Consider the following 27,613-nt stretch of genomic DNA (forward strand, 5'->3'; position numbering starts at 1 on the left):
GTTATCCCCCATTCCCCCCCGTTACCCCCCATTCCCCCCCGTTACCCCCCGTTATCCCCCATTCCCCCCCGTTACCCCCCTTATCCCCCGTTACCCCGTTACCCCCCGTTATCCCCCATTCCCCCCCGTTACCCCCCGTTACCCCCCGTTATCCCCCATTCCCCCCCGTTACCCCCCTTATCCCCCGTTACCCCGTTACCCCCCGTTATCCCCCATTCCCCCCCGTTACCCCCCGTTACCCCCCGTTATCCCCCATTCCCCCCCCCCCCCCAGCCTCCCCCCGCCTCAGGCCGGGGCAGCTGCGTTGAGGACTGCGCATGCGCCGGGTGGCACCGCCCCCCCTTTCGCCCCCCGTGCTCCCTCCGCGGCGCATGCGCACCCCTCCCCTCCCGGCCGGGGCGGCGCGAGCTGGGCCCTGCTGCCGCCGCCGCGCGGCCCGGCCCGGCCCGGCGGTGAGTGGGGGGGGCGGGGGGCCGCGAGGGGCCCTGGGGGACTCCGAGGGGCCCTGAGGGGCCCTGAGGCGGGTGCGAGCCCCGTGGGGGGGGTAACCTGGGGCCCTGGGGCCGCGGCGCTGAGGTCCCGGCCGCCCCCGGCACGGCTCCGCTGCCTCACGGGGGGAGCGCGGCCCCTGGCGGCCCCTGGCGGCCCCTGGCCCGAGACTGCGCCCGGGCCGCGCTCCGGGGCCGCGGGTGGCCGTGTGCGGCGTTGGGCAGCGGCGGGGGGTCGCGGGGGGTGGCGACCGGGGCCGTGTCCTGGGGAGAGGCCGGGTGTGGATCCTCCTGCCGTTACCGGGGGGGGGGGGGCTCCAGCATCGGGTTTTGTCGGCCGCGAAGGTTTTTTCTCCTCGGGCCGCAGTTCGGGTGCTTCCTGCGCTCGTGCGGCGCTTTAAAAGGAGCGCAGGGCTCGGTGCGTTTTTGGCAGGCGGCTGTTGGGGCGGGTTGTGCCTTCAGCAGGGGCTCTTGGGGCTGTTCGGGAGCAGCCCTCCTCTGTCGGGTTCGCATTGTGGACCTTGAATTCTTTACCCCTGAGCAAGAGGAGGCACGGAGATGTAAGGCCTTAAATTCAAGCTTGCTGTGTCGAGTTTAGCAAGGATGCTTCTGTACCTGTCCAAAGAGACGTCCGTAGTAAAAGCCTGTGTAAGAGCATGGGGGCCGCGTGTCACGAGGCACAGAAAGGATTTCCTCGGGATCCCGCCTGGGTGCTTTTAAAAATAACCAAACAGAATCCCTAAAGGAGCCGTGCACAGGGGATGCGCTTAAGGGAAAAGAGGTGCATCTGCGGTGGTGTCGCCCTTGGGTCGGCAGCCTCGTGTCACTGGGACAGAAAGCACCGCCGTGCCCCTTGTCCCGGTGAACCTACCTGACTCCTGGGGCAGCCAGCAGTGCCGCGCGTGTTTCACAACCGTCCTCAGCCCGCACGTTCCTGCTGAGATCGCTTGTTCCGCGCCGAGCTGACAGCCCGAACCACCTGCAGCGTAGCTGCTCTGCTGCTGGCTCTTCCTGCCGGGCCCTGATGTCTGACACTGAGAGGCACCCGTCGCCGGCTGCGGGGCCCTTGCTCCCCGTGCGGGATGCGGTTCCCCGGTGGGCTTCACCCCCGCCTGGCCGCGGCAGCTTTCCCTTCCAGCACCCCGCGGCACAGCCTGTCGTTTTGAGGCAGGTGCTGGCGCTTAGGAGCACGGAGTCTGCGGGACGAGTCGTTAACGTGCGGTGCTGTAAAACTACCAGGGCAGATCCCCTCTGCGCCGCGCGCCTCAGGGTCCTTGCCCGCTGGGACGCTGCTGAGGGCTGGAGCCGGGCGCTCAGGAGCCGGCGTTGGGGTCGGGCGTGCGCGGGGCTGCTCGGGCGGGTGTCGTGCCCGAGGTTTTGGAGCGCTGCAGCCCGCCGAGGGGAGCTGATGGAGGTGAGACGGTGGTGGTGAGGCTGCTGCTAATCTGCCGGAGAGCTGGTTCAGGAGGCTGCGGGGCGTGAGCTGCAGGCGGGGAATTTTCTTCCTGCTTCAGACAGTGGCACGCCACTCCAGCATCGGCTGCCTCTCCTGGCCACGCGCCTTAGCTTAGGCTTGTTGATCGTTGTGTAGATCGTTCTGTAGAAGCGTAAAGCAGAGCTGCTGGGGTTGTCGTGCGACTGTCCAGCCTTTGGGAGGAAACATTCAGCTCTGTGAAGTGTTTTCAACCTTCCCATCGTTTCCACCCGCCGGTGCTTGTGCGGTGGCCGCAGCGTGTGGCTGTTTGGCTGTGCTTTCTAGCTCAAGTGCTTTCTCAATCAGAAAACAGCAGGCGACGTGCCGACAGGAGGGTGAAACGTCCTGCTGCTGTGGCCAAATACTTCTGTCTGTTGAGGATTGCTGGGGTGTGATCTGGCTTGTAATTACCGTGCTCAGACTGACGCGTCAGCCGAGATGCGGTGTTTGTGCCTGCCACAGTCCTGTGTTTTCTCTCTCCACAGACTCCATCCGTTTTCCACCTCTCCATGATGAGAGAGGCTTGGGTTCGGCTTTTCCCCTCTCCCTGTAGCTGATAGTTTGGGAACCAGAGGTGATGCTGGAGTCAAGATGGCAGATAGTGTGAAAACCTTCCTTCATGACCTGGTCAGGGTAAGTCTGCGTTCCAGGCCCCGCGCCGCAGGGACCGTTCTTGTTTGCTGTGGGGGTGGTGGGTCCGCAGCAGGGAGCGCCTTCCCTCCCCCATACTCGAGGGGACGTTACAGAGTTTGAAAGCAAGGGGGCTCCAGCTGTATTTTAATTGAAGACATCTTCAGTAATCTGTGCAATACCCTGGAAAATGCTGTCAGAAGAATCCTACTGATGTCATTTTGGCTGCCCGGCTTCTTGGAAGCGGTTCTCTCTCCCACGTCCCAGGAAGGATTCATTTCGTGCCAGCTTTGGGACAGTGCCAGCGTCCTAAAGGAGTGCAGCGTGGGCTTGGGGAGTTACTGCCACACGTAGGTGAGCACAGCGCAGCTGACCGCTCTCGATTCCCAGCACTGGTGTGCTGTGTGCTCTCCTGATGTTCTTTTTTCCATGGCATAAGTGGGTCCTACCCAAAATCACCCGGTATGTGCAGGCCGATCGGTCCGTTCCCGATTTCATAAGGAAAGATGTACGGGGTTAGTATTTTGTAAGGCAGAGGTGCTGTGGGCGAGCTTTCTGCTCGCTGCTGACAGGTAGAGCTGGTGTGGCGCTGGGGCTGCGGGATGCTTGCTCCCTGGGCTTTATTTAGCAAGTGTTTTCTAGAATAATTTCCTCCCCCGGTGACCGCTGTGCGCCTGTTACAAAGGGCAGGCCGAGCCTGGGACAGATTTCCTTCGGGCAGAAGTCACCCTGGTAGCCCCTATGAACGGGGCGGTTGCCCTACGGCAGCAAGGCTTCGCGGGAGCCCAGCGCTCCTGCCCCGTGCCGCTGCCTCTCCCGGGTGACGTGATGCCGAGGCGCAGCCGGCTTTCAGGCACCCGTCACTGAAACGAGCGAAGGCTTTCGGTGCCCTGGCCACCGCGTGAGGCAGCAGGGCCCGTGTCGTTTTGGGGTGCTCTCGCACCGTCCGTAGGCGGCGGGGAGAGCGACCCGCGTAACGAGCTCCTGCCTCACCGGGTACGAGCAGCGCCTTGCTCTGCAGCTTGTCAGGCGTGTGTGTGGCTCCAAGGCCTGCGCCGTCACGTCAAGGACTGCGCAGACCGAACCGGTGCGTGAGCCGCCCAGGCAGTGGCGCCCTCCTGGACCCCTGGGGTCCTCACGGTCTTGGTTTGGTGTGAGGTTTTGGTGATGGTGGCAGTGACACCTGCTGGGGCTGGAGCCAGCTGCCTGAGGAGCACCAGAAGGTAGCGAGAGGAGCCTTTTAAATGAGGAGCGAGGCAGAGACTTACTTTGGGGCGCTTCTCTACTAACAGTTTGTTTTGTTTTGCTTGCCGTGCGGCAGCAAGGCTGTGAAAGGTGCCCGCGATGTCTGTTGGGGTGGGAGCCCTGCCGACTCGTCCCCTTCCCAGCCCTCTCCGTCCCTCCAGGCAGCTCGGCCTCAAGCCACCAGCGATGTGCGCAGGGCTCAGCCGTCGCTGCAGCAGTAAGAGTCACCTGCATGTAACAGTCACAGCGGTCACCCTGCCGGCTGTGGCAAATCTGTCGTTAAAAAGAAATGGCATTGGAAATCTTTTCAGACGCTCCCTAGAGCCTTGCACGGATGTGGCTGATGTGAGAATGTTTCTGAGACAAAGACAGATGCTTTTATTTGTAAGGGAATAAGCGTCAAGCTCGTACAGTCAGGCCGCAGGGACTTTGCACATCCTAAGTATTCTGTAATTATATTTTATTGGCCTTAGAAATGCTGGCAGGGGAAGAAGTGCAGTGTGCCAGACAGGAAACAAGTGGGCTGCGAAAGCTCTGACTCTGGCTTTTGCCAGGGTTATAAATAGAGGAGATTGATGAGAAATCGCACCTTTAGACCCATAAATAAATAAATAAATAAATAAAAGGCTTTCCAGTGCTGCTCCTAAAGCTGCTGGAACGCGTGGTGATTCAGGTCACCGGGCTGTGGGGAACAGACGGAGCTGCTGGCCTGAGCCTTGGCGCTGGCTTCCCCCTCTCGCCGGGGAGCGCGACCGGCCTTCGCCCTTCTCCCATCTGAGGGCGACGGGCGATGCAAGCGGGGGGCTGCTCCCTCACCTCTCCCCCCAGATCCCTGTCCTGCTGGCCTGAGGGCTCCCCAGCCTCGGCTGGGAGTGTGGGCTGAGGGCAGTGCTGATGCAAATCCACCTCGACCCTAAGGAGGAGCTGGGAGGAGGTTTTATTCGGTCTTCTCAAGGGTGAGAGCCCAGAGTCTTCTGCGAGGAGCGGCTGGCGTAAAACACGGCTGGTTTTGAGCTGGAGTCTGATCCGTTTATCTTTTCTCTCTCCTGCTGTTGCTGAGCACGGCTGGCATTTCTTTGAAAGAAAAGCTTTGTTTCCGGATTGCTTTATCTGGATGCGTCACAGCACTGCTGTCCTGGGAGCGTTTTCGCTTCCGTCCTTGTGCCGTGAGCCCCCTCCCTGTCCTGTAACGAGCTCTCTTCGTTAATTCTCTGTACTGGGGCTGCCAGCCCTTCCCCGACAGAGGAGCTGCTAAAGCAGCAGCCACCCGTGCAGCGCTGTGCGCATGCCTTCGGCACGCGTTTGTGTCCCTTTCCGTAACCAGGAGGTTTGGATGGCCTGGGTCAGCCACGTCCCGCTCCTGCCCCCTCTGGGGAACGGCGAGCCTGACGCGCTTTCCTCGTGTCCCCAGGGAATCAAGGACTCCATCTGGGGCATATGCACCATCTCCAAGCTGGATGCCCGGATCCAGCAGAAGAGGGAGGAGCAGAGGCGAAGGAGAGCAAACAGCGCGCTCGCCCAGCGGAGGTTTCACATGGAAGAGAGGAAGCAAGAGAAGTGAGTATGGGGCCTGATGACACAGATCGGATAATTTGCTTGTTTCCTCTTCATCTACCAGCTACTGAGGGCGGGGAGAGAGAGCAACTGCCCAGAGCTTTGAAGAGCCCCCTGAATTGCAAAACCTCTGCAAGTCGTAGTGATTTGGCAGGGCTTCTGCTTTTTTTTCTCCAAAATGCCCATCATATCCCAGTAGGCTGGCTGAAAGGGAAGTTGAGGTAAGTGGGGTTTAAGAAATAAAGCCGTTATTTTTGCCCGCACTTGTGAAGATCTCCGTGAAAGTGTCAGAACCATTGGAGACCTGCAACCCGAGCGGCAGCAAAAGCTGAACTACTGACGGCTGCAGATGGCTCGCAGCAGAAACACGATTCATAAGCCCAGTTGTACTGAGTGCAAAACCAGTAAGTGTGAAAACCATGACGAGAAATGCCCTTGTTTCTGCTCCGTGTAACAAAACTTCGGAGCTCGTACCATGAGGTAAGATGGCTCCTTATGCTGTTGGAGAATTAAGAGGCCGCGGGCAGTTTGCGATAGCAGGTACGTGCTCTGCGGTGTGAAGCTGTCCAAGCCAAAAGAACGTGGATTTCTAAGCCTCCTCTTTTTCCTGAACACTGACCTCTCTTGCTGCCTCTCAAAGACGGTTGCTGTTGGTGGTACTCGGAGTTGGGAAGCAGCAGCAGCCTGCTCAGAGCACGTCTCTCATCCACGTAACGCGTTCGGGGCAGATGAAGCCTCACATTTTCCCAGCCTTGCTGCGTTCTGCAGCCACCCAGAACAGTTGCATCCACTAAGGCTGGGAATGCCAGAATTATATCCGCGTGGGAGCAAACCAGCATCTATTCTTGTGGCTGACTCCCAGACTGCACTGAGATGTTTCTCGACTGGCCTGATTACAGTTGGGCTGGCATTTGTTGCAGTCGCATTTGGGTGGTAACGTGCCGTTCAAGACTTATTTACAAATTGTTTTGCCTGGCTCAGTGGTGGTTTGACCTTGTCTAAAGATGATGGAGAAGTCTCCAATGTCTGACCAGCTTACCCCTCCTGCGACCGTAGAGGTTCCTGCCTTCTTGCATAGGTGCTGCCCTTGAGGATTAATATTTATTTTAGGGGGACAGAGCAGTCCTATTTTGCTGTTTTTTCTTTGTAACAATATTCCTTTGGTAGCAGAAACTGATTGGAAAACTCCACTATAGGGTCCTACGGAGCTGCTCTCTCTCTTGTGTATCCGTAGACATGTGTCATATGCAGAGAGAGAAGCCAAAACCACCCTCGGCTGAAGGGGCCTCTTCCAAGAACAAAAAGCACCCCAAAATCTGTAATATTTTTGCAGTAAGGGTTTGAGGAGAACAAAGCTCGAGATCTTTAATAAATGCTTAAAATTCTGTTTCCCTAACTTGACATTCCAAGGATACGTTAAAGAAACCCCAAATAAAAGCATGGCTCCTTTTATTTCATTTACTTGGGGGATTTTATTTAATTTGGGGAATTCTTAAAGGTTGAACGTCTGCCTGGTGCAGACCTGTAGAACTGCAGCTCACACGCTGGCTGAAACCTGCAAGTCTGTGCTGGGATTTCTTGCACAATTCCAGCGTTCAGATAAAATCAGGTGTGCTGCTGGCATCGAGTTGCATATCTTAGGAATTTCTTCAGGTGTCTGCTACGTCGGTGCCCAAAATTCGGGGCCGAAGCAGCTGCCATTTGTCCGGATCCCGGGAGCTGAGTGTCTCTCTCACTTCTCTCTGTCCTGTCGCTCTCCAGTGAACCCCGGATTGTGAGCCGGATATTTCAGTGTTGTGCCTGGAACGGAGGCGTGTTCTGGGTAAGTGGGTATCTTTGCTATTTTCCGTGTTCACGTGCTGTGGAATCCGGCGCCCTGCTCCAGGGCTCGTAAGCTTCCAGTGGTGCCTGGCTGCCCTGCGGCTGGAAGGCCGTAGGAGAGGCTGGACCGAGAGGAGCCGTTACGCTCCCGGGTCCCGACGCTGTATTTAAAGGGGCGCAGCATAGGGCTGAAGTGGTGGGCTCTCTTGGGAAACCTGCGTATTAAACCCCAGCTGCTTTTCCAGGTCCTTGAGGCTGCTTTTTCCCTGAATATTCAACTCCTCCTCTGTTGCAGCCTGGGATATTGCTTTACCAAATTGAATACTGTTATCTCGAGTCATTTCCTCAGCTGTGACCCTGCCCTGGCTGTCAGTACGTTTCAGGAGGCTAATTCTTAACGGAGCAGACACTACTCAGCAGCAACCTACTCAATCACCAGCTGCATTTTTCCATTAGGCTGTGGCAGGGTATGAGGAGTCAGTGTGGAAATGTTAAAAGGAAAGCGCTCAGTCACAGATTTTGGCTGCATTTAAACAGATTCCAGTGTATCGATGGATCACTGCCCGTATAAAGGCATGCGTGGAGCAGGCAGAGGGTCTGCCTTCAGATCAGCAGTCACAGCCTTTGCTGTCAGGATGTGTGGACATAAAGCTTTCATTTGAGGCTGAGCCATTTAGGTGCCGAGCAGGAAGCTGTCTGCCAGGCAGGCCGCGGGGCTTTGGAGTCGTGGTGGCATCAGGAGGGGCTGCAGTGCCTTTAGGTGCGTTGCTGCCATGGGCGTAGTTGGAAGTTTTGGGGTTTCGCTGCGCCGGGTGGCAGAAAAGAGCACAAGAATGAACGTGCGAAGGCTCACCGAGAACTCTTGTTGTTTCTTTCTCCCTGTAGCTTAGTCTCTTCTTGTTCTACCGAGTATTTATACCCGTACTTCAGTCAGTCACAGCACAGATCATTGGTAAGTGCCTTTTTCGGTTTCTACGTTCAGGGGTGCTCGGCAGTCCGTGGGAGTCCCAGCGCTCATCCCAAAGCGCTGAGGCTTTGTCCTGTGAGCTGCTCCTCGTGCTTGCCTCCTTGCATTGTTTCTCTCCCCGCCGGGCACCCCGCTGATGGCACGCTCCTCGGTCGGCAGGACTGGAGAGCGCAGCTTGTCTCGAGGTTGGGCCGAGCCCTCCGTTTGCCTTCCCCTGTTCCGTTTCACATCTTGGTGAAACCTGAAGTTTTACCAAGGCCAACTTGTGGGGTGGGTTCTAGGAAGGACCCTTCCTGAGGGGACTTGGGCGCGTTGGTTTTCTTGAAACAACAAGGAAATTTTTCTTCTGTCATCAACTGCAAAAATGTATGGATGAGGCTTGAAAACCGCACAGAGGCTGCGCTAAGCAGGGCTGTGCTTAATTGTTCCGTAGAAAATCGGACAGATGGGTAATTCTGCTAACAGACTGGAAGGGCTGACAACAGCCTTTGAACCCTTCTTGTGCTAGGATCTAGCCCGCTGGTTTTGCCACCCAGTACCCACAGTTGTCAGTAGATGCAGAATATTTTTGCAAACAAATAAAAAGCAAGTGGGTGGAGGAAGAAATGTTTTTTCCTTTCCTTGAGTGCTACAGTCAGGAGTACTTCACAATGGCAGAGATGGCTGTGCCAGGAAGCTTTGACAGGGACCTGTTGGGTTTGTGATCTGAAATGACGGGGTTCCTAATGTGCCTTTCTCCCTGTCCATCTCTCAAAGGCGACCCTTCCTTACACGGTGATGTCTGGTCTTGGCTGGAGTTCATTCTCACCTCCATTTTCAGCGCCCTCTGGGTCCTTCCCCTGTTTGTGCTCAGTAAGGTTGTCAATGCCATCTGGTTTCAGGTAGGTGACGGGAACACTGACCGCGTGTCGTGCGAGCGATGGGAACGTCCTCGTTAAAGCTTGATCAGTCAGGAGTAAATCCCCAGGGCACCCTGCAGCCCCTTTTGCTGGTGGTAGGGGGACGGCGTTTTGGCTCCAGATAAAACATTGCGCGTCAGGCCCAGAAATGGCACGAGCCAGTTGTGTGGACCACCTGCCGTCTTGGCATCTCTGCACAGAAGGGGGGCAAATTCCTGGTTTGGCCGTAAGAATCTTAGAAAATCTGAAATCCCGTCCTGAAAAGGGGCCGCGGGGGAGTTCTCAGTGGGCAACCACAGCTCACCAGCGTCGTCTGTCGTCTTAACTGCTTTTCACTGAAGTCCCCTTCTCTCTTTTTGCAGGACATTGCAGATCTAGCTTTTGAAGTTTCTGGCAGAAAGCCTCATCCCTTTCCCAGCATCAGTAAAATCATTGCTGACATGTTGTTTAACCTCTTGTTGCAGGCACTGTTCCTCATCCAGGTGAGACCAGAGTAAGGAACCAGAAAACAACCCAACGCCTGCCTGGGCCGCCCCGCACCGTGCTCTGGGGCAACGGCAGGCGCACTGCTCCCCCCGGGCCCTGAGCACCCCTCGCTCACCTGCTCTTTTCTTTCCCAGGGGATGATAGTGAGCCTCTTCCCCATCGATATCATTGGCCAGCTGATCAGCCTCCTGCACATGTCGCTGCTATATTCTCTCTACTGCTTCGAGTACCGCTGGTTTAACAAAGGTGAGTGCTGCCCCCGCTCTCGGCACCGCCTGCGAGGCCGACGGGGCCGAAACGTTTGCTGCTAGGCGGCCGTTTCCCCGCTCGAGCGGCACGCGGGGGGGCCGCCAGCAGGACGGGTGCAGCCGCAGGAGCCCTGCGTGTGGCAAAGAAGCGAGCAAGCTGCTTTGCAGTCCCACAGCAGCTGACAGGAGTCGCTGTTGCTGGTTATTGCTGTTCTCTGTCTTGCTGCTACGGCGTGGTTTGTTTTCTCCCTGTCCGTTTGCTCTTTTGGATAACCGTTATAAGTATTTCCGTGCTCTTTGAAGTAGACTGGAAAGAAAGGCTTGCTGTTCTGTTCGTTTTCCTTTTTTTTTTTTTTTTTACAAGGGCTGAAGCGTAATGAAGGTCTTTTCCCCTCGTGATAACTCTGTGGGTTGATTTCTGTGGGATTTTGTTCTCACCAGGAATTGAAATGCACCAACGGTTATCCAACATCGAGAGAAACTGGCCCTATTACTTTGGATTTGGCTTACCACTGGCTTTTCTCACTGCGATGCAGTCGTCCTACATCATCAGGTGAGTCTGTAGGAGGGCGGTTTGCTGTTGGGGAGCCGCCTGCTCCCAACCCAGAGCCCATACGCTTCTCCCCTCCTTTCCTGCATGAGAAAACTTCACCCTCATCCACAGCACCAGAGAGGTCCTCACTGAGGCCACGAGCAACCGAGCTGCCTTTTCTCTTTTCTTCCAGTGGCTGCCTCTTTTCCATTCTTTTCCCTCTGTTCATCATCAGCGCCAACGAAGCAAAGACCCCTGGCAAAACCTAGTAAGTAGCGGCCTGGGGAAGCTCCGTGCTGGTGTTAGGTCCAGGACAGACAGATGGGAAATAGGGAGCAGCGCAGGGAGAACAGAGACTGCCCGTGCTCGGTGGGCGAAAGCATGAAGGAACGGCGGTGCTGGGCTTCCTGTACCCACCTAAAAGCTGGGTCAATTCCCCTTATCCCCAGAGGGAGGCTGGGCGGCCGCTGCCCCGAGCAGCGCGAGGGCTGGAGGGGGCTTCCCGGCGCGGGGGTGGCATCAGGGAGAGCCCGGGCTGTCGGCAGGCGGGAGGCTCACCGGCTCCGTTCCCTTCCAGCCACTTCCAGCTCCGTCTCTTCTCCCTGGTGGTTTTCCTCAGCAACAGGCTCTTCCACAAGACCGTTTACCTTCAGTCCACCCTGAGCAGCGCCTCCGCGGACCGGCTGCTGTCCCCCCAGCCATCTCCTGCCAAACACAAGCCTGCTCTGGGGCACTGAGCCGCAGCCGGCGGGGCGACGGGGCACGGCCTTCACCTCGGCTGCTAGGAAGGCCCCCGGGGCTGGCAGGACGCAGCCTGCCGCGGTGCCCGCGCGTCCCCCACTGCCCAAAGCCCTGCCCGCGCGGCGGTGCGGTGTCCCCCGTGAGCATGCAGATGGGAAATGTGGGAAAAGTCTGGATTTTTAACACCTTTGTGAGTTTGGAAAAGCCGGGCTCCCTGTGCTTGTGTTCTGGCGTCGCTGCCCTCCCCGGGCAGTTCTGTGTGCGTCCTCCCAGTGCCATCTCTCCCTTCCCCTCGACGGACGGTTCGCAAGCCCCAGTGTGCCGCGTTCCCGTGGGGCACTTGAGGAATCCGGCCGGGCGGCAGCTTGTTCGCAGCCAGGCTGGCAGCTGCTGTGGGCGGGCTCCGGGGGCGGTTTTTGGGGTGAATTCGGGGGAAATTTGACTTCTGACACCGTTTCCCACAGCATTCTCCTCATGAAACTGGCTGCTCATGGCTTGGACTGGCGTACGCTTCGTTGGGTTAAAAACTGGCTGGATAGCCGGGCCCAAAGAGTCGTGGTGAATGGAGACAGACCCAGCTGGAGGCCGGTCACGAGTGGCGTCCCCCAGGGCTCAGTGCTGGGGCCGGTCCTGTTCAGTATCTTTATCGATGGTCTGGATGAGGGGATCGAGTGCCCCCTCAGTAAGTTTGCAGGTGACACCAAGTTAGGTGGGTGTGTCGATCTGCTCGAGGGCAGGAAGGCTCTGCAGGAGGATCTGGATAGGCTGGACCGACGGGTGGAGGCCAACTGTGTGAGGTTCAACAAGGCCAAGTGCCGGGTCCTGCACCTGGGGCACAACAACCCCAAGCAGTGCTACAGGCTGGGAGATGAGTGGCTGGAAAGCTGCCTGGCAGAGAAGGACCTGGGAGTATTGGTTGATAGTCGGCTGAATACGAGCCAGCAGTGTGCTCAGGTGGCCAAGAAGGCCAACAGCCTCCTGGCTTGCATAAGAAGCAGCGTGGCCAGCAGGCCTAGGGAGGTGATTGTGCCCCTGTACTCGGCTCTGGTGAGGCCGCCCCTTGAGCGCTGTGTTCAGCTTTGGGCCCCTCGCTACAAGAAGGACATCGAGGTGCTCGAGCGAGTCCAGAGCAGGGCGACGAGGCCGGTGAGGGGTCTGGAGAACAAGGCTTACGGGGGGCGGCTGAGGGAGCTGGGGGTGTTCAGCCTGGAGAAGAGGAGGCTCAGGGGCGACCTCATCGCTCTCCGCAGGTACCTTAAAGGAGGCTGCAGCGAGGTGGGGGCCGGTCTGTTCTCCCACGTGCCCGGTGACAGGACGAGGGGGAATGGGCTCAAGTTGCGCCAGGGGAGGTTTGGGTTGGGTATCGGGAAGAACTTTACCGGAAGGGCTGTGAGGCGTTGGGACGGGCTGCCCGGGGAGGCGGCTCGGGCACCCTCCCTGCAGGTCCGTAAAGGCCGTCGTGCTGCAGGGCTCGGCCACGCGGAGCCGGGGGCGGCTCCCGGCGCCGGCTCAGAGCCGCCCGCGGCGCCCCCGCTGCCCCCGGCCCGGCCCGGCCCCGCCTCCCCCACGTGGCGGCACCCACGTGGCGGCCGCCGCCCGCTTCCGCATCCGCCCACGTGACGCGGGGCTCCCCGAGCCGGGACGGACACGTCACTGCTCGCGCTCGCCCGCCCCCGCCGGCCCCGCGCTCCGCCAATCGGAACGGCCCGGCCGCGCCTTCGCCCTTCGCCCTCCGCCGACGCGCCCCGCCCCGCGGCCAATGAGCGGCGGCGCCGCTTGAGTGGCGTCGGGGCGAGCCAATGGGGCGCGCGAGGGGGCGGGAGGGCTGCGCGGGGCGGATGGCCGGGGCGGCGGGGCCGAGCGCGGCGCCAGGGTGAGGGCCGCGGGCGGGGGGGGCCGGGGGCTGCGGGGCCCCGGGTCTGGGGGGGGGGCGAGGGCCGCCGGGGCCGGGGCCGCGGGCGGCCGCCGGCTGCGCCCCGGGCACCGGGAGGGGGCGGGAGGGCGGCGCCGGGCCTGCGGTGGGCTCCGGGGCTGGGCGGCCTCGGCGGGGGGCGCGGGGCCCTCGGGGGGCTCTGGGGCGGGCCTGCCGGGCCCGGGCCGGCTGGGCGGAGGCGGCGCGTTACGGGACCGGCTGTGCTCGCGTAGGGGCAGGGAGGCGTCGCCTGTGCCGCGGTTTCGCTTCCGTAGCGCCGGGCGCCGCGGGTTGCCCCCGGCCGCAGGAGGTCAGACCAAAGCCCCGGCGCTCCTCCGGCCCGGCCCGGCCCGGCCCGGCCCGGCGGGCCCCCGGCACGGACGCGTTGGGCGTTGGGAACTCGGCGGGGGCGGGCAGGGGCCGCGCAGCCCGGCTGCAGGGCAACGGCGGGCAAGCGCCGGCGCCTCGGGGTCACTGCGGGGTTTGCGCGCCCCGCACCGCTCCGCCGGGGCCGCCCGGGCGCTGTCGGTGCCGGCGCCGAAAGCTCGCGCCTGGGTCGCGTCCCGTGCGCAGGTAGAGCAGCGCGGCCCCTGCCCCGAGGGAACGCCCGGTGCCCGGCGGGAAGCAGCGAGCTCGGCCGAGGCCCGGGGCAGCTGGCCGGGTGAGCAGCGGCTGCTCCGGGGGCTGCTGGAGCTGGGCGCGAGGGGAGCGGGCAGGAGGCGGCGGGTGGGGGGGTGGGGGGGTGAGGGGCTGCGGCTCGGTCCTGCGCGTGCCGAGGCGGCTCTGGGCTGGGAGAGGGGTGCGAGGAGGAAGGCCGGGCGTCGGGGCGGGGGACGCGGCCCGGTGAAGGCTTCTGGCGGGGTAACGGGGGCTGGCGGCCCGCGGCAGGAGCGGGGCGTTTGGGGCCGGGGGTCGTGGCGCTCCCGGGGCTGTGCTGGGGCTGCGGTCGGCTCGCCCTTTGATCGCCCCCCTTGCTCTTGTCCAGGTGTTCGCGCGTCCTCTCGCTGCCTTTAATGTGACAATGACCAAGCTGGGGTTTCTCCGGCTCTCCTACGAGAAGCAGGACACTCTGCTGAAGCTCCTCATCCTGTCGATGGCAGCGGTGCTGTGTGAGTCTGCCTCCGGGCACACGGGGTGGCTGCTGGGACTCGGGGGGGGGGGGGGGAACTGCCTCTGCTTCTCCTTCTGTTCTTTCACAGGTCACCAAGCTCCCGCCTGCCTTTAAAGTGCGATTTCAGTGAACGTTGTGATTCTTTCAGTACCTGCTCTTTGGAAACCGCGTCTTTCCAGTGACCGATTTAAGACAGAAACAATTTTCACCCAGTGACAAAGCGGATAAACTTAATGCAACTCTGGCCCTGCAAATGCTGAAGATTCATTCTGTCTTTTTTTCTGTGTTTGCAGCTTTTTCCACAAGGCTTTTTTCTGTCTTAAGATTTGAAAGTGTCATCCATGAGTTTGACCCGTAAGTGTCTTCTCTCTGGTTCCGTGGGACCTGCTGGGTTTTTCTCTTACGGAGCACGTGGATGTTGAGTGCTGTTTGCTGGTGTCAGTTTGTTCCCCTTTGAGGATGGAGGATTTGTTCAGTACAAACAGCTACCTTTTAGTTTTCCAGACCCAAAATTCACTTCTCAGATCCCAGGATTCTTTCTGGAGTCTGGATCTAAGTCAGGGCGATCGCCCGACACGGCTTTAACGCTGGGCTGGGGATGTTCTCTAGCTGAGCCTGGAGGGAGGGCTCCTAGTACCACCTGCGTTGCTGTCCCAGGGTTGTTGCCAATTAAATCAGAAGCCAGGGAGAATGCCACCTTTGCAAAATGACTTTTAAACTTGCTAGGACCAAAGGCGATACTCTGCAGCAGAGGCGAAATGGAGTAAAATTATCATGCCCGTGCTGATGGATGGAGGATCCCCTGTGGCCCTGCTCTTTCTGATGGTGTCTCAGTATGAGTAAAACAAAGGCGTGTGGCAAAGTGCTGTTGCCTGGAGGCAGAGAGGCTTCCATCTGCGCAGAGAATGCGTGGCCGGCCCTCAGAGCGCTCTCTTACCCATAGACTTCAGAGAAGGCTGCCCAGACACGTGGCTTGCTGCAGAAACACCAGGTGCACGGGCAGCATTCACCACCAACGGCACGCGCAGCGGTTTCCTTTCCCCATTAATTGATCAGGAGTTTCGCTTATAACCCGCTAAGTGCTGGGCACGCAGTTTGGCCTGCCACAGCTGCCCCGCTTCCTGAACGCTCCTGAAGAGCTGAGACTGTAACCTGAGGCGCCGTGAGCGGTCAGCACACCAGTGCCTGGGTGCGGAGGTGCTCAGTGCTTCTTGCTGTTACAGGTATTTTAACTACCGCACGACCCGATTCCTGGCAGAGGAGGGCTTCTATAAATTCCACAACTGGTTTGATGACCGAGCATGGTACCCCTTGGGCAGGATTATCGGTGGAACCATTTATCCAGGTAAGCCAGGAGGCTTCTGCTAAAACACACCTTGTGCAATGCAGAGTTGTCAGGGTGCAGATTTGGGAGCGGCGTTTAGAGTACGTGGAGCGGAGCGGTGCCTGCAGCTGCTCTGTGCAGAGAGCAACACGTCAGGCTCCTTCGCTCACCCGCTAGCAGCAAAATGCAATTCTGATCGCAGCGAGGCAGAGCTGCCATCGTTCGGAGGCAGTTGGGTGGCGTCACGCTCCACTTAAATGCATCTGGGTTTCATTCAGAGCGCCAGCTGGGAGAGGAGGGCGGTTTGGGGTTGCCCTTCATCAAGGTGCACCAGGCAGCAGCTCCTTTCTGCTCCGTCCCTCCAAAACTTCTGTCTGCCCTGCTCAGATGGCACCCTGGTGCCACGAGCCAGCCAGCCGTGCTCTGCTGACGGTGTCGTGTCCGTCCCGCAGGCCTGATGATCACATCGGCGGCCATCTACCACGTGCTGCACTTCTTCCACATCACCATCGACATCCGGAATGTCTGCGTGTTCCTGGCACCCCTCTTCTCCTCCTTCACCACCATAGTGACTTACCACCTCACCAAAGAACTCAAGGTACGGGGAAGGTCTGGGTGTGCCCTGGGGGCGGGCTGTGTGCCTTTTTGCTAGCTGTTGTAGAGGAGACTGTTGCTCAGAACTGACAGCTCCTGGAAAATGGAAGGTCTATTTTGAAGTTTCATTCCAACGCTCAACTTCTGTTCATTCCTCCGAGGCACGTCTGTGCGTAGATAACCGGAACTGTAAAGGCTGACGGCTTTTCCTACCCTCTGTCTGTTTCCCAGGATGCCGGGGCAGGACTCCTTGCCGCTGCCATGATCGCAGTTGTGCCTGGATACATCTCTCGATCTGTGGCTGGGTCCTACGATAATGAAGGTGAGGTTGTGGCAGGGAAACCTGTAATGGCTGTTGTGTGCTGGGAGCTGCTGCTGGAGGTGCTGCAGCGTGTGACAAGGAACCGTGCCAGAGCTGTGATGCGCTAACCAAACCGCGCTGCTCTGAGCTGGGTGGCTGTTCTCGGCTGAGAAGAGGGAGAGTGTTTCCACACCCAGTTCTGCAAATATCCTTGTTTGCAAGTCAAAAAGAGTTTTGCCACCTCCACAAACTGCTTAGCGTTAGAGCTGTTCAGCAGCTCCCCCAGGCTTTTGTCTTGGTTCTGGCAATGATTTTGGGACTGGCAGAGGCAGCAATCTTGTTGCTCCCACCTAGGGCAGAGGAAAATCCAGGTTCCGCTGCCCTAGCTGAGCTATTCGGGACCACATGAGGAGTCAGTGTGTCCAGACGGGCTAGCTGGTATAGACAGAAGAGGCCACGTAGGCTGTTACCTAGAGTATGACACAAACATCGCTGTGTTTCAAGCTAGAAATCAGATACTGAAACCATTTTCCTTGGCTCTTTGTGCAAGGTGTGCTGTTCCACGTTCTGGCGGAACAGCGAAAAGATAGATGTATTTTTTTTAATGTGATGAGAGTGTTCTGGTGTGCCCCAGGGATTAAATGACATTTCAGGGCAGATGTAAGCTTGCTTTGACCTTGCCATGTCTTTCCACCCAGGTATCGCCATATTCTGTATGCTGCTGACTTACTACATGTGGATCAAAGCTGTAAAAACGGGCTCTATCTATTGGGCAGCAATGTGTGCCCTTGCCTATTTCTACATGGTGAGTGTTCCTTTCCATGGCACCGAGGTATTTCTGACTCTGGGGTGACTGCTCTTGGTACGGTGACCGAAAGCGTACGGCGTGCAGTTCTCGTGTCTGTGCAGTCAGGGAACTAAACCTCTGTCCGGGACTGAGTGTGAAAAAGAAACGAATGCTGTCTTCGTTAATTTCCACCCACCAAAACTGAATGCCGTAACATTTTTTGTGCAAGGTTTTATTAATGGCATTGAAAAATCTGGGCTTCTGACAGCTGTGACTGTGAACAGTGTCCTCCTTGGGGAGAGCGGATCTCAGGGTTACAGCCGAGTGAAAGTCCTGCGTGTGACCCCAGGAAAATCAAACATGCTCAGTTGGAGCCCTGCCACGCAGTGTGTTCAGCCCTGGAACTTGCATTTTTTTTTTTTTCTCTTGCCAGGTCTCCTCATGGGGCGGCTACGTCTTTCTGATTAACCTGATCCCCTTGCACGTTCTTGTGCTGATGCTGACCGGACGCTTCTCCCACAGGATCTACGTAGCCTACTGCACTGTCTACTGCTTGGGAACGATCCTCTCTATGCAGATCTCCTTTGTTGGCTTTCAGGTGGGGAACAGAAGGATTTGGAGACGCAAGGATGGTCGTAGTTCTGTGGGTTGTAGCAGAACAACTGTGAATTGGCACCTGGTTTCTCTTCTTGCCTTTGGCACGGAGTTTGTAAGTGGGTAGGACAGACTTTCGAAGTCTAGGCGCTGTTACACAGGTTTGTTGTAACAAACAGCAACATCAGCAGCGACCAGCTTTTGGTGGTGCCTGCCTGCCTTTGAAATGCAGCCTTTCTTCAGAGTGAGAAGAACGTGGCTGTACTGCTATTGTTGATTTAGGGCAGGCTGGATGACTTTAAAAGCGATAAGCTGCTGATAACCTTCCTGGCACTGGCTGTCTTTCATGAAGAAGTTTCCATTTTCAGTGCAGGGAATGCTCACGCCAGCATGCATCTTAGTACAGCAGGAAAAATGCGCGCTCTTTCTGAGCAGTCGTCTGCATTTTCAAGAGAACCAGTTTAATGTAGTGCCTGTTGCTCACCTTTACCAGCCTGGCATGTGGAATCCAGGTCTTTTGGGCTTAAAAAATTAAACATGAGGAGAGGTTACAAGCATGAGGTTAGGCTCTCAGTTATTTTTGCTTGTGAATTCCTATCTGGGAATTACAGCTGACATAAGAAAGTGACTCGCACCAGCTGTGCCGTTCACTGTCTGCGGGAAGGGGATGGCTTCCTATGACTTAAGCAGTGATTTTGCTGAGAAGTGATTTGTTTATATATTTAAAAAAAAGCTGGTATCGAGTGCGACTCAGCTGTCGTTCTGCACGGTGTCTGATCATGCTCTCCCCTGCCTGCAGCCTGTCCTCTCCTCGGAGCACATGGCTGCCCTTGGCGTCTTCGGCTTGTGTCAGATCCATGCCTTTGTAGACTACCTTCGCAGCAAGCTGAACCCGCAGCAGTTTGAAATCCTCTTCAGGAGCGTCATCTCCCTGGTTGGCTTTGTCCTCCTCACCATCGGGGCTGTGCTGATGCTGACAGGTAGCCCGAGCTCCCCGGCAAGGCCCCGCTCGTGGCGATGATGAGCGCGTTTCACTGCCGGCTTTGCCTCCTTTCGATACTTTGAAGAGCGTGCAATCTGTTGGTCATGATTTTGCATTATTTGCTTGCACTGTGGTTTCAGTGCCTGCAAGCTCTTCTCTAACGTGGAGGATGGGACTTGCCCCAGTGTGTTCATTAGCAAGAAAATATTTAGAATGCAGCCGTAAGGTCTGGGCGCCAGGTGGTGCGAGATGCAGAGAAACCTGCCGTGACTCAGACCTCACTGGGGATGCTGAGCTGATGCTTCAGAAGCTGAATGCTGATCTGTAGTAATAGAGATGCTACAAGGGGTTGGTTGGATGAGGGAGGAGTCTTTTTAGGATAAAATTGCACTTTATTTCCTTTTTAAAAGAACAGTTCTGAGTAACGGAGGTGTTAAATGAGAATTGCTCATTCAGCTTTGCACATGCTTCCCTTGGGAGTGAACGTATGGGCATTGCTGGCTGTGCTGCGCTGGGATCGACCGTGACTTTATCCTGTTTGCTAGGGAAAATCTCTCCGTGGACGGGACGTTTCTACTCCCTGCTGGATCCTTCCTATGCAAAGAACAACATTCCCATCATCGCCTCTGTCTCGGAGCACCAGCCCACCACTTGGTCCTCCTATTACTTTGACCTACAGCTCCTCGTTTTCATGTTCCCAGGTGAGCCCAGTGCTGCTGTGGTCGGACCCTCGGACATACCCCAGGTTTATTAAATCGCTGTACAAAGCCGTGCGGAGCAGAAGCGGGTCATGGTGTGCTGCCTGCCTCTGCCAGCTGGGTTTTGTTTCAGGCAGCAGATTGCTGAGGCGAATCTCACCTATTTGTTTTCTCTTTGCAGTTGGTCTCTATTACTGCTTCAGTAACCTCTCAGATGCCCGCATTTTTATCATCATGTACGGTGTGACCAGCATGTACTTCTCTGCCGTAATGGTGAGGGCTGCTGCCTGCGGAGTGTCGGTGTCTGCTGTCACGGGTGTGACCAGGGCACGAGCAGGATGATGAGATGGTCTTAATGGAGTTGGCTTTTTTTCTGAATTTGTTGGTAATGTCTGTTCTTCCCTGAGCAGCTGAAACTTTCATGAGGCTTTTCTCCCTTCCCTAAAGCTGGTTTATGTACCCCTCTGTGCAGTGAGGGAATATGACGTTGCAAAACTTACTGTTTTGGGCATTAATGCGTGTCCTTTTGAGCACTGCGGTCTACGACCCGCTCTTGGGTGGAGCAGTTGAATGCTTTTCCTGGTCTCCCATAGCTGACTTGCAAAACCAAACAAATTCTCCAGGTGTCCAGGCAGGACTGAAGACAAACGGCTGCTTATGAGCTCGTTATCACTCTTGCCAAGCCCTCAATACAAGTTGATTTCTGTGTGTGGAGGTATCTGTTAATTCCTGGCTCCACATAATAATCCGAAAGATTGCCCATGGCTGTTAAATTGAGGTCATTTCTGCATGTTGGCTGACTTTGAGGACTTCAGAGAACCTCCCTTGCAGCAGCTCTGGTCCTCCAGTCTGTGTCCTCTTAGAAAATCACCCAAGGGTTTCTCTCAAGGCTGCTGTTACTGCTGAATTTGAGGTGCAGGATGAGGGACTGCATGTAATTTCTCTGTTCCTCTGCTTTCTGCCCAGCTTTCCTCTCCGACAGGCGCTGACTGTCCTGCTGTTGCCCGCAGGTGCGTCTGATGCTGGTGCTGGCCCCGGTGATGTGCATCCTTTCCGGCATCGGGGTTTCTCAGGTGCTGTCCACATACATGAAGAACTTGGATATCAGCCGACCAGACAAGAAGAGCAAAAAGCAGCAAGACTCCACTTACCCCATCAAAAATGAAGTGAGTGTTGCGCCAGCTCATGATGGGGAGACCTGCGGGGGAGAGGAAAGCGGCCGCTGGTCCTGGTGGGGATGAGTGCCGGAGGCTGATGGCCTCTTCCCTGGGGTGCTGATGCCAGTTTGCTCTACAAGGTTGCCAGCGGCATGATCCTGGTCATGGCTTTCTTTCTCATCACCTACACCTTCCACTCGACCTGGGTGACCAGCGAGGCGTACTCTTCCCCGTCCATCGTGCTGTCCGCCCGCGGTGGGGACGGCAGCAGGATCATCTTCGACGACTTCAGAGAGGCTTACTACTGGCTGCGCCACAACACGCCAGAGGTAACCGCGCGTCAGCCTCGGTGGGCGGCAGCACCTGCCGAGGCACTGATGGCACGCGTGGTGTTTGGGTGCAGGACGCCAAGGTGATGTCCTGGTGGGACTACGGCTACCAGATCACCGCCATGGCCAACCGAACCATCCTGGTGGACAACAACACCTGGAACAACACGCACATCTCCCGCGTCGGTCAGGTAGGTGCTTGCCCTGTGCCTGCCCGCCGCCCCAGGGGCTCCGCATGGCGCGACAGCCGCTGCGTCCCTTCCAGGCAATGGCATCGACGGAGGAGAAAGCCTACGAGATCATGAGGGAGCTGGATGTCAGCTACGTGCTGGTGATATTCGGTGGCCTCACCGGGTACTCCTCCGACGGTAAGGTCCCGCAGCGCTCTCCCCCTCCCCAGTGTCTTGTTGGCTTCTGACCCCCAGTGCCTCGTCCCCCGTCGCCTTGCAGACATCAACAAGTTCCTGTGGATGGTGCGCATCGGGGGCAGCACGGACACGGGCAGGCACATCAAGGAGCACGACTACTACACCCCCACGGGGGAGTTCCGCGTCGACCGAGAGGGCTCCCCAGTGCTACTCAACTGCCTGATGTACAAGATGTGCTACTACCGCTTCGGGCAGGTCTACACCGAGGCCAGTAAGTCCCCGGTGCCACCGCCGTGCCCCAAAGGCCTCGGGGACGTGGTGGGACAGCGCTGCCTCTTGTCCCTTGCAGAGCGGCCGCCGGGCTACGACCGGGTGAGGAACGCTGAGATTGGGAACAAGGACTTCGAGCTGGACGTGCTGGAGGAGGCGTACACCACAGAGCACTGGCTGGTCCGAATATACAAAGTACGGCGGTGGAACGAGCCCGGGTGTGGGACAAGGTGGAATTCCACCCCGGCGCTCCCACAGCTGAGCCTTTCCTTTCTTGCAGGTGAAGGATTTGGATAACCGCGGCTTGTCCAGGACGTAGAGCCGCCGCCGGCCCAGCCGCCCACCGCACTGACCCAGCCTTTGCCTGTGAAGCAGAAATATTTTTGATTTTCTGTTTTTTTGGGGGGTTGTCTTTTTGTTTTTTTCTTTTTATACCGTTCATACGCGCAGGAGGAGCCGGGCCGGCGCTGCCCAGCGTGCCCGGCTGGGATTTTTATACTGTCACCGAATCAGGAGTAACGGCTTCGCCAGGGCTGATTAAAGGGGAATTACAGAAAAACGACCAAAACGCCTTTTTTTTGCCTTTTTTTCCCAACTCCGCTGCCGGCCGGGGGCCGGGGGCGGTTTTGCCGCTCTCGGGCATTTCGCGGGAAATTGGGGGGGGGGGGCGGGGCCGGGGGCGGGGCGCGGGCGCTGCGCGCGCAGGGCGGGGCGGGGCCGGGGCGCGCCGGCGGGAACGGGGCGCGCGGCGGGGCCGGGCCGGGGCCCATGGCGGGGCCGGTGCCGTTCGTGGAGGACTGGGACCTGGTGCAGACGCTGGGCGAAGGCGCCTACGGGGAGTGAGTGCGGCCGGGCCGGGCTGGGGAGGTTCTGGCGCACCGCGGCGGGGCCCCCGCGCGCCCGCTGCGTGCCCCCGGCCAGCCCCGTGCGCGCCGGCCTCTTGCCCCGCTTGCCTGCTGCGAGGCTCTTGCGTGCCCCCTGCACGCCCGTTCCCTGCCTGCTGCTGAGCCGTTGCGTGCCCCCTGCGCCCCTGCTGCGTGCCCGCTGCTCGGCTGTTGCACGCCTTCTGCATGCTCGCTGCGTGCCCGTTGCACGCCAACCGCATGTCCGCTGTGTGCCTGTTGCTTGGCTGCTTGTGCGCGCGTTGCCTGTTACCTGCCTGCCACTTGTGGCTGCGTTGCACACCCACTGCACGCCCATCGTGCGCTCTCCTTGCACCCCTTGCATGCTGCTCTGCGCCCACCCTTGACTCCCACCCCTAGGGTGCAGCTGGCGGTGAACCGCCGCACTGAGGAAGCCGTGGCTGTCAAAATTGTGGACATGAAGCGGGCGGCCGACTGCCCAGAGAACATCAAGAAGGAGATCTGCATCAACAAGATGCTCAACCACGAGAACGTTGTCAAGTTCTACGGGCACCGGCGGGAGGGTGCCACGCAGTATCTCTTCCTCGAGTACTGCAGCGGCGGCGAGCTCTTTGACCGCATCGGTACGCTGCACGCTCCGAAATGTACCTGCATGTTTTTAAAGCCCTGCGTTAAAAAATCTGTCCCTTGCGCAGCTGGCAACTGCAATTCCCATCCCCGCGGTGTTGCTTTCCCGCAGAGCCAGATATCGGGATGCCAGAGCCGGAGGCACAGCGCTTCTTCCAGCAGTTGATTGCCGGCGTGGTGAGTGTGGCGGCGGCAGCAGCAGCAGCAACGTCCCCGCCTCGTCTGACCCTGCTCCCCTTCCCCAGGTCTACCTGCACAGCATGGGCATCACCCACCGGGACCTGAAGCCAGAGAACCTGCTCCTGGACGAACGAGGTGCGTGCCAGGGGCAGCGTGGTGCCCGCCACTTGCCCACCTTTAACCAATTTTTTTTTCTTTTTGCCCAGACAACCTGAAAATCTCCGATTTTGGCTTGGCCACCGTCTTCAAGCACAACGGCCGCGAGCGGCTGCTCAACAAGATGTGCGGCACCCTGCCCTACGTGGCCCCTGAGCTGCTGCGGCGCCCCGAGTTCAGGGCCGAGCCCGTGGACGTGTGGGCGTGCGGCGTGGTGCTGACAGCGATGCTGGCCGGAGGTGGGCACGTGAGACCCACGGAGCACGCAGGGAGTGGTGGGAGGCAGGGGGGACGCGGGAAGTGCAGAAGGAGACACATGAAATGCACGGGGGGGACGCGTGGTGGTGTGCGCGGTGCATAGAGGGGACGTACAGAATGCACCAAGGGGTGCGCGAGATGCAGAAGGGGGATGTGTGAGACGTGTCGGGGAGGTATGGAACGCACGGGGGCATCCACGAGATGCCTAGGGTGAGACACGAGATGCGTGGGGAGATGCAAGTGGTGGGCGTACGAGGTGGAGGAAATGCAGAGGGGAAGGGGACGAAGCGCCTGGAGAGAGGTGGTCGCAGAGGGGAGCTGGGAGCTGCCCGATGCCAGTGCTGCAGCCCAGCGCTGCCGTCTGCACGGGGCAGTTCTCAGCTTTTTGTGCACCTGCGGCCATCCCTGGCTGGTGGGTGGCCGTGCTGCACTCACCCCAAACTCCTGTGAGAAGCAAAAGCTGCCCAGCAGTGCCCGCTGCGCGGAGCAGAGCAGCGATGCCTCGTGCAGCTGATCACTGTGGTGTCGCATCTGGTGCTGTACCAGGCTTTTGCGCACTGCAGGGCTTTTGCACACTGGAACGCCTTTCTTTACACGCTGTGCGCTTCTGCACGTCACACCCTTTTAAAAGCACAGTGGAAAGCGCATTTATTAACGCTCCCTTGCAAAAGCCCTTTGTGCAAATCCCTCTTGGCTGTGGCCTTCCCTCTGCTTCTCCCCTTTGGATTCTGCCCTGCACCGGCCAGGGCCGTGCTGCCCTAACGCAGCGGGGTCTGCCCTGCCGGCAGAGCTGCCCTGGGACCAGCCCAGCGACAGCTGCCAGGAGTACAGCGACTGGAAGGAGAGGAAGACCTACCTCCCGCCCTGGAGGAAGATCGACTCGGCGCCCTTAGGTAGGCAGCCGGCAGGCAGCGGGACCCAGCACCCGGTGCCACGCAGCATTTGCTATTTCTGCCCCGTTTCCCTCAGCTTTGCTGCACAAGATCCTGACGGAGAGCCCGACGGCGAGGATCACCATCTCCGACATCAAGAAGGACCGGTGGTACTGCAAGCCCCTGAAGAAGGGTAAGGGGCACGGGGAAAACGTGCTTTCCGCCCCAGATTGGGGCACATTACTGGATTTCTCCTCCTTTGGCAGGTGTCAAGCGGGCTCGCGTGTCCTCAGGCGGTGTCACCGACTCGCCCAGCGCCTTCTCCAAGCACGTCCGTTCCGACATGGACTTCTCACCGGTGAAGGGTGTGCTCGGGTGAGTGAGCTTGCAAACACACGTGTAGTTGCCACATGTCACCTCCTTGCAACGCGTGCACCCTTGTGCGAGCAGGAGCTTTTCTTGTGTGTGTTGTAACTCTGTAAGCAGGAGGTGTGGTGGAAACCAACCTAGCGCGTGTGTGGACCCCTACTTATCCTGTTTGTGCAAGCACAATCGGAGACAGTCCCGCAAAATCCTACAATATAAATTGAACCTATTGGTGTAGTTCCCACAGTCGTGTATTATCCCCTTTGCAGTCTTGGCGTCACTGTTTGCGATAGCTACAGGCACTAACGTGCCGTCTCTGCTTGCATTTCAGCGAGGACAAGGCGAGCTACTCCACATCGCAGCCTGAGCCTGGCACCGGCGCGGCGCTCTGGGACAGCGGGACGGGCAGCATCGACAAGCTCGTGCAGGGCATCAGCTTCTCGCAGCCCGCCTGCCCCGAGCACATGCTGGTCAACAGCCAGCTCCTCGGCACCCCGGGCTCCTCGCAGGTGCTGCCGTTGGGATGCGTCTTTGCAGTATTTATAATATCGGGATGCAAGTTTGCAATCTTTGGGATACAGCTTTGCAGGATTTATAGTACTAAGGTGCAACATTGCAGGACTGGGGATGCTGCTTTGCAATATTTATCATTTCAGGATGCACCTTTGCAGTATTTATAATATCGGCATGCTGCTTTGCAATACTGGGGGTGCGGCTTTTCAGTGTTTGTATTGCCAGGATGCAGCTTTGTAGTACCGGGAGGTACAGCTTTGCAGCATATATATGTATCAGTTTGCTGCATTTGTAATAATTGGGATGTAATGTTGCAGAATTTATAGTAGCGTGGAGCAAATTTGCAACACTAGGGGTGCAGGTTTGCATTATTTAAAGTGTTTGGGCTGCAACTTTGCAGTATTCAGGATTGCACTTCGCGGTATTTAGTGTGCCAGGATGCAACTCGCCACGTTTGCCATGAGGGGGTGCAGCTTGCCAACATTTCCCATATAAAGATGCAACTTCGCACTACCGGGGATGCAACTTTGCTGCGTTTGTGCACTTTTGGGGATGTGGGGAGGGGGGTGCACCAGCTTGCAGCCAGGCAGCAAGGCCGGGGTTTGGGGCGGGTGGAAGGGGGGAGCGCGGGCGCAGGGGTGCAGCTGGGCGGCGTTCCCGTGGGGACGCAGCTCGGCGGCGCTGGGGGTGCTGCCTGGCAGCCCCCGTAACGCCAGGATGCGCTGTGCCCGCAGAGCCCGTGGCAGCGGCTGGTGAAGAGGATGACGCGCTTCTTCACCAAGCTGGACGCCGACGGCTCCTACCGCAGCCTGAAGGAGGTCTGCGAGAAGATGGGCTACGGCTGGAAGAGGAGCTGCACCAACCAGGTGGGGACGGGGCCGCGGCGGGGCGGGGGCCTTTGCCAGCCCCCCCTGACGGCCCCCCCGTCACTGTTGCCTGCAGGTCACCATCTCCACCACGGACAGGAGGAACAACAAGCTCATCTTCAAGGTGAACCTCGTGGAAATGGAGAGCAAGATTCTGGTGGATTTCCGCCTCTCCAAGGTGGGTGCTGGTGGTGGGTGCGGGGTGGGTGCACAGCGGGTGCGTGGCAGGTGCAAGGGAAACGCAAAGCAATGCAAGGAGGTGCACAGAGGGTGCAAGGTGAGTGCAAGGAGGTGCACAGAGGGTGCAAGGTGTTGCACGGGGAGTGCAAGGCGGCGCATGGGGGGGTGCAGGGTGGTGCACAGTGGGTGCAAGGCACCGAGCCACCGTCTCTCCCTGCGCAGGGCGACGGGCTGGAGTTCAAGCGGCATTTCCTGAAAATCAAAGGCAAGCTCAGCGACATTGTCAGCACCCAGAAAGTGTGGCTGCCTGTGACCTGAGCCCCATCTGCCTCTTCCTCCTCCACCTCCTCCTCCTCCTCGCCCAGGGGGCTCCTGCAGGGCCCCCCAGCACCCACACGCCAGGGCCCCACGCTGCGAGCATCTTGGGGACGGTGCCTGCAGGGCACAGCACGGCTCTGTGCCGGCCGCAGCTTTTAAAGGTTCAATAAAGCCTGGGGATCAAACAGCAGCTCCTCTGGCTGCGAGCGGCTGCGCTCCTTGGAAAGGATTTAGGAAAGATTGGCCAAAATCGCAGTGCTTTTGCGTTTGGGCTGCGAGGCGGTGGGCACCCAGAACGGCTCCTCTTGGCTGGGTGAGTGCAAGGGGGGGGGCAGACCCTGCCAAGGGGGCCGGATCGGTGTGGGTGCGATGGGTCCTGTCCAGCCACAGCCAGCATGGGGTGCTGGGGGGTCCCTAAAGTGCAAGGGGGGGGCTCGTCTGTACAGCCCCGCATTTGATCCATGCAAGTCCCTGGCTCTGGCAGAGCGCAGGGAAATGGGTTCAATAAAAACCAGTCATGGGATCAGTTGTTTCCCCTGTCCCTGAGAGTTGCAGCCAAAATCCTCTCTGGGGTTGGGGGCTGTTTTGCACCGCCGCTCTGCAAGCTTGGCTGTTGGTGCAGTATATTTATTCCATCTTTTTGGGGGTGGTTTGGGTGCAATATTGCCTTTTTGGGATCATTTGGAGGAATCTCAGCCCCATGCAAACAGCAGGGAGGGGGTTTCCCTGTAGTGAGGAAAGCTGCTTTTGCATGTCTTCCACCCCCCAAAAAAGCCTTTCCCTTGCAGGCTAAGCTCTCATGGGACCTGCAGGTCCCTCTCCATGTGCTCTCTTCATCCAGGCACTGATCTGGCTGAAAATCACCCCAAAAAAATGCTGGGGTGGGGACGTGAAGCAGCCTG

General features: G+C 58.4%; 3 protein-coding genes across 7 annotated transcripts; all 3 read left to right on the plus strand.

Annotated features, from left to right (window-relative positions):
- The first annotated feature begins 351 nt into the window (after positions 1 to 351).
- Positions 352 to 11,289, plus strand: EI24 (EI24 autophagy associated transmembrane protein). The gene is made up of 11 exons (XM_083808150.1): positions 352 to 452; positions 2,448 to 2,595; positions 5,249 to 5,394; positions 7,153 to 7,213; positions 8,098 to 8,164; positions 8,936 to 9,060; positions 9,441 to 9,560; positions 9,699 to 9,810; positions 10,254 to 10,365; positions 10,538 to 10,612; positions 10,922 to 11,289. Exons 2-11 carry the CDS (start codon positions 2,554 to 2,556, stop codon positions 11,079 to 11,081), a joined length of 1,020 nt encoding a protein of 339 aa, XP_083664276.1. The 5' UTR covers positions 352 to 452; positions 2,448 to 2,553; the 3' UTR covers positions 11,082 to 11,289.
- A 1,532-nt stretch (positions 11,290 to 12,821) lies between these two features.
- STT3A (STT3 oligosaccharyltransferase complex catalytic subunit A) lies at positions 12,822 to 22,080 on the plus strand. Of its 4 annotated transcripts, XM_083808148.1 has the most exons (19): positions 12,935 to 12,958; positions 13,571 to 13,658; positions 13,983 to 14,106; positions 14,402 to 14,462; positions 15,332 to 15,453; positions 15,885 to 16,030; positions 16,258 to 16,348; positions 17,026 to 17,132; positions 17,548 to 17,712; positions 18,508 to 18,688; positions 19,236 to 19,391; positions 19,570 to 19,661; positions 20,399 to 20,554; positions 20,686 to 20,874; positions 20,949 to 21,065; positions 21,140 to 21,242; positions 21,325 to 21,513; positions 21,592 to 21,707; positions 21,793 to 22,080. In XM_083808148.1, the coding sequence occupies exons 3-19, from the start codon at positions 14,019 to 14,021 to the stop codon at positions 21,829 to 21,831; spliced, it is 2,118 nt and encodes a 705-aa protein (XP_083664274.1). In that variant the 5' UTR covers positions 12,935 to 12,958; positions 13,571 to 13,658; positions 13,983 to 14,018; the 3' UTR covers positions 21,832 to 22,080. The 4 variants fall into 4 exon arrangements, with proteins under 4 accessions (XP_083664272.1, XP_083664274.1, XP_083664275.1 ...); XM_083808146.1 differs by lacking the exon at positions 13,571 to 13,658 and having other exon boundaries at positions 12,822 to 12,958; XM_083808149.1 differs by lacking the exons at positions 12,935 to 12,958; positions 13,571 to 13,658 and adding an exon at positions 13,234 to 13,307.
- A 148-nt stretch (positions 22,081 to 22,228) lies between these two features.
- Positions 22,229 to 26,901, plus strand: CHEK1 (checkpoint kinase 1). 2 transcript variants are annotated; one of them, XM_083808159.1, is made up of 12 exons: positions 22,229 to 22,351; positions 22,775 to 22,998; positions 23,115 to 23,179; positions 23,248 to 23,317; positions 23,389 to 23,577; positions 24,343 to 24,489; positions 24,566 to 24,661; positions 24,735 to 24,843; positions 25,166 to 25,343; positions 26,082 to 26,213; positions 26,290 to 26,391; positions 26,616 to 26,901. In XM_083808159.1, exons 1-12 carry the CDS (start codon positions 22,281 to 22,283, stop codon positions 26,709 to 26,711), a joined length of 1,479 nt encoding a protein of 492 aa, XP_083664285.1. In that variant the 5' UTR covers positions 22,229 to 22,280; the 3' UTR covers positions 26,712 to 26,901. The 2 variants fall into 2 exon arrangements, with proteins under 2 accessions (XP_083664285.1, XP_083664286.1); XM_083808160.1 differs by having other exon boundaries at positions 24,385 to 24,489.
- The last annotated feature ends 712 nt before the right edge of the window (positions 26,902 to 27,613 follow it).

The sequence above is a fragment of the Anser anser genome (assembly GCF_964211835.1).
Source record: "Anser anser genome assembly, chromosome: 22".
In the NCBI taxonomy this organism is placed as follows: Eukaryota; Metazoa; Chordata; class Aves; order Anseriformes; family Anatidae; genus Anser; species Anser anser.